The 9,527-nt window shown below is 44.8% G+C and overlaps 2 protein-coding genes across 7 annotated transcripts in view; one reads left to right on the forward strand and one right to left on the reverse strand.

Moving 5' to 3' along the window:
* Positions 1 to 513: 513 nt before the first annotated feature.
* LOC117540295 lies at positions 514 to 5,129 on the reverse strand. Of its 6 annotated transcripts, none has more exons than XM_034206899.1 (10): positions 5,002 to 5,129; positions 3,860 to 3,961; positions 3,608 to 3,748; positions 3,287 to 3,462; positions 3,013 to 3,149; positions 2,769 to 2,862; positions 2,299 to 2,634; positions 2,054 to 2,219; positions 1,789 to 1,916; positions 514 to 1,664 (listed from the first exon to the last, which is right to left on the reverse strand). In XM_034206899.1, the coding sequence occupies exons 2-10, from the start codon at positions 3,954 to 3,956 to the stop codon at positions 1,284 to 1,286; spliced, it is 1,656 nt and encodes a 551-aa protein (XP_034062790.1). In that variant the 5' UTR covers positions 3,957 to 3,961; positions 5,002 to 5,129; the 3' UTR covers positions 514 to 1,283. The 6 variants fall into 6 exon arrangements, with proteins under 6 accessions (XP_034062790.1, XP_034062788.1, XP_034062793.1 ...); XM_034206897.1 differs by having other exon boundaries at positions 4,924 to 5,118; XM_034206902.1 differs by lacking the exon at positions 3,608 to 3,748 and having other exon boundaries at positions 5,002 to 5,120.
* Positions 4,415 to 9,527, forward strand: part of LOC117540297 (calcium/calmodulin-dependent protein kinase type II subunit alpha-like) — a gene marked incomplete at its 5' end in the record, with an annotated part of 18,724 nt that continues 13,611 nt past the window's right edge. Inside the window, one exon of the mRNA XM_034206903.1 lies at positions 4,415 to 4,529. Coding sequence (XP_034062794.1) covers positions 4,415 to 4,529 — 115 coding nt within the window. The remainder of the gene's footprint in view (positions 4,530 to 9,527) is intronic.

Consider the following 9,527-nt stretch of genomic DNA (forward strand, 5'->3'; position numbering starts at 1 on the left):
TCCTGTAGAGCTGCACTATGTTCTGCATGGATTTCTTTAGTACGAAAAACCATACCAGGGTCATCTTCAGTGAAGACGGACTGTAAATCTCCTTTGGTAGTTGAACAAAATCTACAACAATATGTTGCGCTGAAACACTCAACAAAACCAAACAGCCCGTGTAAACCCAGATTATCACCGGTTACTTGAATAACAGATCCTAGCAATGGTGAGTCAGAGAAACCTCTATCCCTTGCATTTCCAGTATTTTAAGATCATCAGTGAGAGGCTTTAGTATTGCATCAAATCCATATTTGTTCAGGTCTTGTGCATGAAAAAGTGCCACGACATGAATATTCATCAGCACAGAATTACATTTTGGGGGTAGGTTCCTCAATATGAAGTAAATACAACCAAGTTTGTGTATACCCTTCTTTGAACCTAAGGGATTTGCTGTCTCAAAATCGTCATAATAGAGTTGAACCTGTAGAGCGTGTTTTTGCTTGGAAAACAAATCATTGCTTTTGAAATATGAACCATCACTTATGTCTTTATAAGTACCTTCTTCTTGTTGTTTTGCCTGCAGGAATAATTCACATAGTTCACTGTTCTTAAATATGGACTTAAGGGTTCCCAACAAGGGTACATACACAAATGTATCTGTTACAGGTGTCTGATTGTAAACTCCTGTTGTTCGATCTCTGCGTAAATCAAATCTGACCCCAAGAACATACTCAACAGGTTCAACAACCTCCCACCTTTCTTCAAAGAACCTTTGTCGTTTGGATCCTGTATTAAAGGATGTGAAAGGATTCTCTAGCTGATCAAAACTATTTTCCAACTTTTTACCCAAATCAGTGCCTTGGACCTCTGACCTGCAGTTGAGAACTGCATCTCTTGCTTGTCTATGAATATCATTTACAAGCTCTTCCATGGACCCCACCATTGCTTGGACAGTGCTCTCAGCAACACCAGATGCTTGTAACTGGGCTACAACAGACCCACACATGTTTAACACGTGCTGTGTATCAAAAGTAACCTGGGAGGTTACGGAAGTGTCAGTACAAACTGCCTGAGAACTTGGAGATTCATCAGTTTCTCGTTGAGTGTCCACATTGTCCATAGTAACAGTTGAACCAGTGTCCCTGTGCAGACTGAAGAGGTGCTTTTTGAACCCTGAATAAGTACAATAGGATAAAGAACATCCCGGCTGGCCACATTTCAAACGTAATGACTTTCCAGGATACAAACCCTGGTGAAATTTCAAATGCTGACGAAGCAATGCAGAACTTTTGTGGTGTCCCTTACAGATAAAACAAATCAGCATATTTGCATCCAGTGATGTATATAACTCCAGATATCAGTGTGCAGAAGCCTTGCTCTGAGTTCTTTGACTCTGGGACTTTCCTTGGCACTTCCAATATCAATGTTAAATACCGTGGTTTGGATGAAAGTGTAGAAGCTGGTGAGGGATTCATGGTAGTTGACACTGAAGATGAAGTGAGCTTTGAAGAGTTCATCGAAGGCTGCCATGGATGTCTGCCCCTTGCAAGGGATGGCCTTGTGGTCAACGATGACGTAGAACCGTAGAACCGTTGAATGTTGTTCTTCTGTTCACCAACACACAGCAGGAAGGGCTGCCCTGGTTCCAAACTCGAAAGGAAGGTCTCAACACTGGCTCCAATCTGCAAAAACGTAGAGAGACAGAGAAGTTTTAATGGCAGACTAAGCTACTTAAAACAAAATGGTCCCAACTCAAGGAGTGTCAGTGATATAACAACTGCATACAAAAACTAAAATAATGCCTACCTTGAGATATCTCACAACATGGCTGACAGCTTGATACGAGCTCATTTTAGCACTCTTCTTATGGCCTTTTGAGGTTGGGGGGAGTAGATGAACCAAGAGTAGAATGCTTGACAGGTCACTGTCCCATCCTAGGGGCAAGAAAGATGCAAATATAACAGTCAGTCGTTTAAAGCTGAAAATAGTCTTAAATCAAGGTTATGCAACCGATAACATTGAAAGGTCTCAAGATTTTCAGTAAACAAAATCTGCAAGAGAAAATACTTGCCTGACTCATTTGAGTTTTGTTGTGCAGAAAAGAGGTCATCAACATGAACATTAGAGTGTAGGTTCTTGCAGTCTGCCAAGATCCTAGGTTTGAAGCAAGTGGGCCATCTCGCCAACATTTTTCCAGAAATCTCTTCTCCAAACATCATTGTGAAATCTTGGTCAACCTACAGGAGAAACACCATGAGTCATGGCAACCCCTCAGACCATCCAAATAAGAAACTAAATATGACATGTTGTTCTTACCAAGCCAGGGACATCGAGGAAACCAGGAAACACATCCAGGACTGTTGAAGAGGCTTGCTGGTCCCGAGTCATTGCTTGCCGACACTGAAATGTTGCCTTCATCTTCTCTTTGACAACTGATTCGTCAGTTGAATGCTTCATGAAGGATATTGCCTCTCTGCATTCCTCGCCAGTCAGTTGCTCACAAGTCAAGAGAAAATCCCTCTTGCTCTTTGGACCATCTTGATAGGTAGTGCTGGGGTAGCACCTCCGGGACTGAACCGCAGTGTTGCGCTGAACCGTCTTTATCCTCCATGCCAAGTAGCCAGATCCACCATCTGCATCATAGTAGTGTTCCTGTAACATCCAAAAATAAATCAAAACTGAGAACACAGAAGTGATAGCATTGCAGGAAGGTTGTTCAAAAAGTTAAGAATGAACACACTTCCTTTTCACAAATTCGAATACAGGTCATTCATTCATAGACTTACGTATCCATTCTTTGAGTATGGATCTCTTAGACATGGAAATAGAGTGATGATGCCAAGAGCACACGTTTCTCGCACATGTGTTGGTGGGATCCTCCTTTAAAAAAAAAAATATATATTTTATCTTAAAAGTATAAATGCCTTACAGCTTTAGATTGTTTTAACATGTGAGCAGCTGTTTCCAAAATGTACATTAGCACTATCTGTGAAAACATGATTAACACCAAAGGGAATATTCAGTCCTTACCCATGAACTTCCATCATGTCAGCCACCAGTAGGTTTACCATCTGTCGTCGTGTACCATCCATCAATGTTTTAGTTGTTGCATACTCTTGCAAGATTTTTTCTCCCCCTAGCTTAGACTGGAGAACATCGCTGACCATCTAGAAGATAAAGAAGAATCATATGGGAAGTCATTATCTTGGGCATTCCATACAAATCATAGGTTATCTGCCCAATATATCAATGTTTAATGATTAATAAAGAACTGAGTAAATTGCAAAAGTGTAGTCCCCTGTACCTCTTTGGCTGATTCCCGATCAGCGTGGACTCTTTTCACTCCACTGTCTCTCTCAAGAACTATTCTTGCATCTGATGAATCAGACACCGCAGAGGATGAAGCATTGGTCACGGAGAATGAGAATGAGTCTGAAAGGTCCGACTCCAGCAAAGTGTGCGATACATTTTGAAGCACAACTGCAAGATAGATAAAAGAATGACATACTCAATGAAAGAAGAACAAAAACATACTTTCAGCCCTCCAAACGATGTTACAGGGTAATCTCAGCAAAAACTCAGTAGGGATGGGTCCCTGATTTTCCATTGCGAGTCTGAATCTTACCTGAAGACTGTCCTGTGGACACTTTGACTGTAAGGTTCCCTGCTTGTAAAAGCTCTTCAAATACATCTGCATCCACCTCTGTCCCTGATTCATCAGTCAAGTGCAGCTCACTCTGTAGTGGTAAACCTAACTTTTCTATTACTGAGAGAGAATATTGAAATGTACCACCTGACAATATTGGTACGTTTAACTAAAACAAGATTCATTTGTTAGACTCAAACAATCAGTGATATGTATTCAAGTTATCCATACCTTTCTGAAGAAATGTACTGTAGCTTTCATAGCCTTCTTCAGTCTCAGACACTTTCACATATTTCTGGCTTTCGCCATATCTTACTTTCACCAACATGTGTCCTATAAGAATACAAATGTATTAGCAAACATATTACAGAAATATCTAACAGACCTGTTGCTACAAAAATATAATTATGCATTTAAGTGTCGTTGAAATAATTTAGCAAAATGCTAACAGTGGAGCTCAACACCAGTGGCTAACGATAGCAGTATTACTGACATGTGGAGCTGAACATGCTAACACAATTGGTTAGTACAATAAAGAAAGGATTTGTTTTGGAATTATTTTGTGTTCCGTTTTTTCTTGGGCGGCCCTCAATCCAATATTGGGTACCTAAATTGGCCCTCACTCATCAAAACTTTGAGAACGCCTGGTCTAAACGTTTCCTCTCTGTAAATGAAGCTGATTGGTCTAAACGTCTCTTCTGTAAATGAAGCTGATTGGTCTAAACGTCTCCTCTCTGTAAATGAAGCTGATTGGTCTAAACGTTTCCTCTCTGTAAATGAAGCTGATTGGTTATCTGTGTTTCCAGGGGAGCGTTTTCCGTGGTGCGCCGCTGTGTGAAGGTTCTGTCGGGACAGGAGTATGCCGCCAAGATCATCAACACCAAGAAGCTCACCTCCAGAGGTACACAATACACACTATATACACAATAATCTGTGTTGTTGTATTTGCTGTAAAGTGTCTCTACTGTAGGCTAATTTTATTATATGTAGCTACAGCACTTTGGCTCGACCAAAAATGGTTTATAAATGTGCTATATAAATAAAACTTGATTTGATTTGATAACACCAAGATGCTTACCCCCAGAGGTACACACAGAATACACACTATATACACACTTTATACACAATAACACCAAGAATACACACATTATACACACTTTATACACATGTTAATTTAGTTTTTGATGGATGCTAACTGCAGCTTGGTTAACGCTGACGTCATGCTGACGTTAGCTGAGAGCTAATGTATGTCAGCAGCCTGTTACAACCAGACAGGTGCATGCTATCCCCCTCACCTGTCTGAAATACACCTGGGCTGATGGTGAAACATCATGTGAATGACAGTTCTCAGGTAGCTAGCTGTTAGCTGTTACCTGTTGACTGTTAGCTGCTAACGATTAGCAGCATCACTGTGGAGAGGTGTGAAGGTAGATATGGTGCAAAATGCAAGAGCTTGTAAAACCTGATGTGAGCACTTGCAGAAAAAGATCTGAGCTGTGTGACTGACCCGAGCGTTCTGATAGCTCCGCCCCTTCGCTCCAACCCCCCTCCCTCCCCCCACATCTACAGGTGAAAATTACTTTAGCGACACATTCACCACAAGAAGTGTAGCAACAGTCAAGGCCTCAGACTGGTGGATGTATTCTGCCACAGAGCAGACTGGTGGATGTATTCTGCCACAGAGCAGACTGGTGGATGTATTCTGCCACAGAGCAGATACGTGGATGTATTCTGCCACAAAGCAGATACGTGGATGTATTCTGCCACAAAGCAGACTGGTGGATGTATTCTGCCACAAAGCAGACTCGTGGATGTATTCTGCCACAAAGCAGATACGTGGATGTATTCTGCCACAAAGCAGACTGGTGGATGTATTCTGCCACAGAGCAGACTGGTGGATGTATTCTGCCACAAAGCAGACTCGTGGATGTATTCTGCCACAAAGCAGGTTGGTGGATGTATTCTGCCACAAAGCAGACTGGTGGATGTATTCTGCCACAGAGCAGACTCGTGGATGTATTCTGCCACAGAGCAGACTGGTGGATGTATTCTGCCACAAAGCAGACTGGTGGATGTATTCTGCCACAAAGCAGGTTGGTGGATGTATTCTGCCACAAAGCAGACTGGTGGATGTATTCTGCCACAGAGCAGACTGGTGGATGTATTCTGCCACAAAGCAGGTTGGTGGATGTATTCTGCCACAAAGCAGACTGGTGGATGTATTCTGCCACAAAGCAGACTGGTGGATGTATTCTGCCACAGAGCAGACTGGTGGATGTATTCTGCCACAGAGCAGACTGGTGGATGTATTCTGCCACAAAGCAGACTGGTGGATGTATTCTGCCACAGAGCAGACTGGTGGATGTATTCTGCCACAAAGCAGACTGGTGGATGTATTCTGCCACAAAGCAGACTGGTGGATGTATTCTGCCACAAAGCAGACTGGTGGATGTATTCTGCCACAAAGCAGACTCGTGGATGTATTCTGCCACAGAGCAGGTTGGTGGATGTATTCTGCCACAGAGCAGACTGGTGGATGTATTCTGCCACAAAGCAGACTCATGGATGTATTCTGCCACAAAGCAGACTCATGGATGTATTCTGCCACAAAGCAGACTGGTGGATGTATTCTGCCACAGAGCAGGTTGGTGGATGTATTCTGCCACAGAGCAGGTTGGTGGATGTATTCTGCCACAAAGCAGACTCGTGGATGTATTCTGCCACAAAGCAGACTCATGGATGTATTCTGCCACAAAGCAGACTCATGGATGTATTCTGCCACAAAGCAGACTGGTGGATGTATTCTGCCACAGAGCAGACTGGTGGATGTATTCTGCCACAGAGCAGGTTGGTGGATGTATTCTGCCACAAAGCAGACTCGTGGATGTATTCTGCCACAAAGCAGACTCGTGGATGTATTCTGCCACAAAGCAGACTGGTGGATGTATTCTGCCACAAAGCAGACTGGTGGATGTATTCTGCCACAGAGCAGACTCGTGGATGTATTCTGCCACAAAGCAGACTCGTGGATGTATTCTGCCACAGAGCAGACTGGTGGATGTATTCTGCCACAGAGCAGACTCGTGGATGTATTCTGCCACAAAGCAGACTCGTGGATGTATTCTGCCACAGAGCAGACTGGTGGATGTATTCTGCCACAAAGCAGACTGGTGGATGTATTCTGCCACAAAGCAGACTCGTGGATGTATTCTGCCACAAAGCAGACTGGTGGATGTATTCTGCCACAAAGCAGACTGGTGGATGTATTCTGCCACAAAGCAGACTCGTGGATGTATTCTGCCACAAAGCAGACTCGTGGATGTATTCTGCCACAGAGCAGACTCGTGGATGTATTCTGCCACAAAGCAGACTGGTGGATGTATTCTGCCACAGAGCAGACTCGTGGATGTATTCTGCCACAAAGCAGACTCGTGGATGTATTCTGCCACAGAGCAGACTGGTGGATGTATTCTGCCACAGAGCAGACTCGTGGATGTATTCTGCCACAGAGCAGACTGGTGGATGTATTCTGCCACAGAGCAGACTGGTGGATGTATTCTGCCACAAAGCAGACTGGTGGATGTATTCTGCCACAAAGCAGACTCGTGGATGTATTCTGCCACAGAGCAGACTGGTGGATGTATTCTGCCACAAAGCAGACTCGTGGATGTATTCTGCCACAGAGCAGACTGGTGGATGTATTCTGCCACAAAGCAGACTGGTGGATGTATTCTGCCACAAAGCAGACTGGTGGATGTATTCTGCCACAGAGCAGACTGGTGGATGTATTCTGCCACAAAGCAGGTTGGTGGATGTATTCTGCCACAAAGCAGACTGGTGGATGTATTCTGCCACAGAGCAGACTCATGGATGTATTCTGCCACAAAGCAGACTCATGGATGTATTCTGCCACAAAGCAGACTGGTGGATGTATTCTGCCACAAAGCAGACTGGTGGATGTATTCTGCCACAGAGCAGACTCATGGATGTATTCTGCCACAAAGCAGACTGGTGGATGTATTCTGCCACAGAGCAGACTCGTGGATGTATTCTGCCACAAAGCAGACTGGTGGATGTATTCTGCCACAGAGCAGACTCGTGGATGTATTCTGCCACAAAGCAGACTGGTGGATGTATACTGCCACAGAGCAGGTTGGTGGATGTATTCTGCCACAAAGCAGACTGGTGGATGTATTCTGCCACAAAGCAGACTGGTGGATGTATTCTGCCACAAAGCAGACTGGTGGATGTATTCTGCCACAGAGCAGGTTGGTGGATGTATTCTGCCACAAAGCAGACTGGTGGATGTATTCTGCCACAGAGCAGACTCGTGGATGTATTCTGCCACAAAGCAGACTGGTGGATGTATTCTGCCACAAAGCAGACTGGTGGATGTATTCTGCCACAAAGCAGACTGGTGGATGTATTCTGCCACAGAGCAGGTTGGTGGATGTATTCTGCCACAAAGCAGGTTGGTGGATGTATTCTGCCACAAAGCAGACTGGTGGATGTATTCTGCCACAGAGCAGACTCGTGGATGTATTCTGCCACAAAGCAGACTGGTGGATGTATTCTGCCACAAAGCAGACTGGTGGATGTATTCTGCCACAAAGCAGACTGGTGGATGTATTCTGCCACAAAGCAGACTGGTGGATGTATTCTGCCACAAAGCAGGTTGGTGGATGTATTCTGCCACAAAGCAGACTGGTGGATGTATTCTGCCACAAAGCAGACTGGTGGATGTATTCTGCCACAGAGCAGACTGGTGGATGTATTCTGCCACAGAGCAGACTCGTGGATGTATTCTGCCACAAAGCAGGTTGGTGGATGTATTCTGCCACAAAGCAGACTGGTGGATGTATTCTGCCACAGAGCAGACTGGTGGATGTATTCTGCCACAGAGCAGATTGGTGGATGTATTCTGCCACAGAGCAGGTTGGTGGATGTATTCTGCCACAGAGCAGACTGGTGGATGTATTCTGCCACAAAGCAGGTTGGTGGATGTATTCTGCCACAAAGCAGACTGGTGGATGTATTCTGCCACAGAGCAGACTCATGGATGTATTCTGCCACAAAGCAGACTCATGGATGTATTCTGCCACAAAGCAGGACTGGTGGATGTATTCTGCCACAAAGCAGACTGGTGGATGTATTCTGCCACAGAGCAGACTCATGGATGTATTCTGCCACAAAGCAGACTGGTGGATGTATTCTGCCACAGAGCAGACTCGTGGATGTATTCTGCCACAAAGCAGACTGGTGGATGTATTCTGCCACAGAGCAGACTCGTGGATGTATTCTGCCACAAAGCAGACTGGTGGATGTATTCTGCCACAGAGCAGGTTGGTGGATGTATTCTGCCACAGAGCAGACTCGTGGATGTATTCTGCCACAAAGCAGACTGGTGGATGTATTCTGCCACAAAGCAGACTGGTGGATGTATTCTGCCACAAAGCAGACTGGTGGATGTATTCTGCCACAAAGCAGACTGGTGGATGTATTCTGCCACAAAGCAGGTTGGTGGATGTATTCTGCCACAAAGCAGACTGGTGGATGTATTCTGCCACAAAGCAGACTGGTGGATGTATTCTGCCACAGAGCAGACTGGTGGATGTATTCTGCCACAGAGCAGACTCGTGGATGTATTCTGCCACAAAGCAGGTTGGTGGATGTATTCTGCCACAAAGCAGACTGGTGGATGTATTCTGCCACAGAGCAGACTGGTGGATGTATTCTGCCACAGAGCAGATTGGTGGATGTATTCTGCCACAGAGCAGGTTGGTGGATGTATTCTGCCACAGAGCAGACTGGTGGATGTATTCTGCCACAAAGCAGGTTGGTGGATGTATTCTGCCACAAAGCAGACTGGTGGATGTATTCTGCCACAGAGCAGACTCAT

The sequence above is a fragment of the Gymnodraco acuticeps genome, unplaced genomic scaffold (assembly GCF_902827175.1).
Source record: "Gymnodraco acuticeps unplaced genomic scaffold, fGymAcu1.1, whole genome shotgun sequence".
Classification (NCBI taxonomy): domain Eukaryota; kingdom Metazoa; phylum Chordata; class Actinopteri; order Perciformes; family Bathydraconidae; genus Gymnodraco; species Gymnodraco acuticeps.

Coding starts and splice junctions, on each gene's coding strand:
- LOC117540295 (XM_034206899.1), bottom strand. CDS start 3,956: ATGTTGGTGAAAGTAAGATATGGCGAAAGCCAGAAATATGTGAAAGTG. Junction 3,150..3,286: donor ATCGGGAATCAGCCAAAGAG/GTACAGGGGACT, acceptor TTTATCTTCTAG/ATGGTCAGCGATGTTCTCCA. Junction 2,635..2,768: donor CATACTCAAAGAATGGATAC/GTAAGTCTATGA, acceptor TGGATGTTACAG/GAACACTACTATGATGCAGA.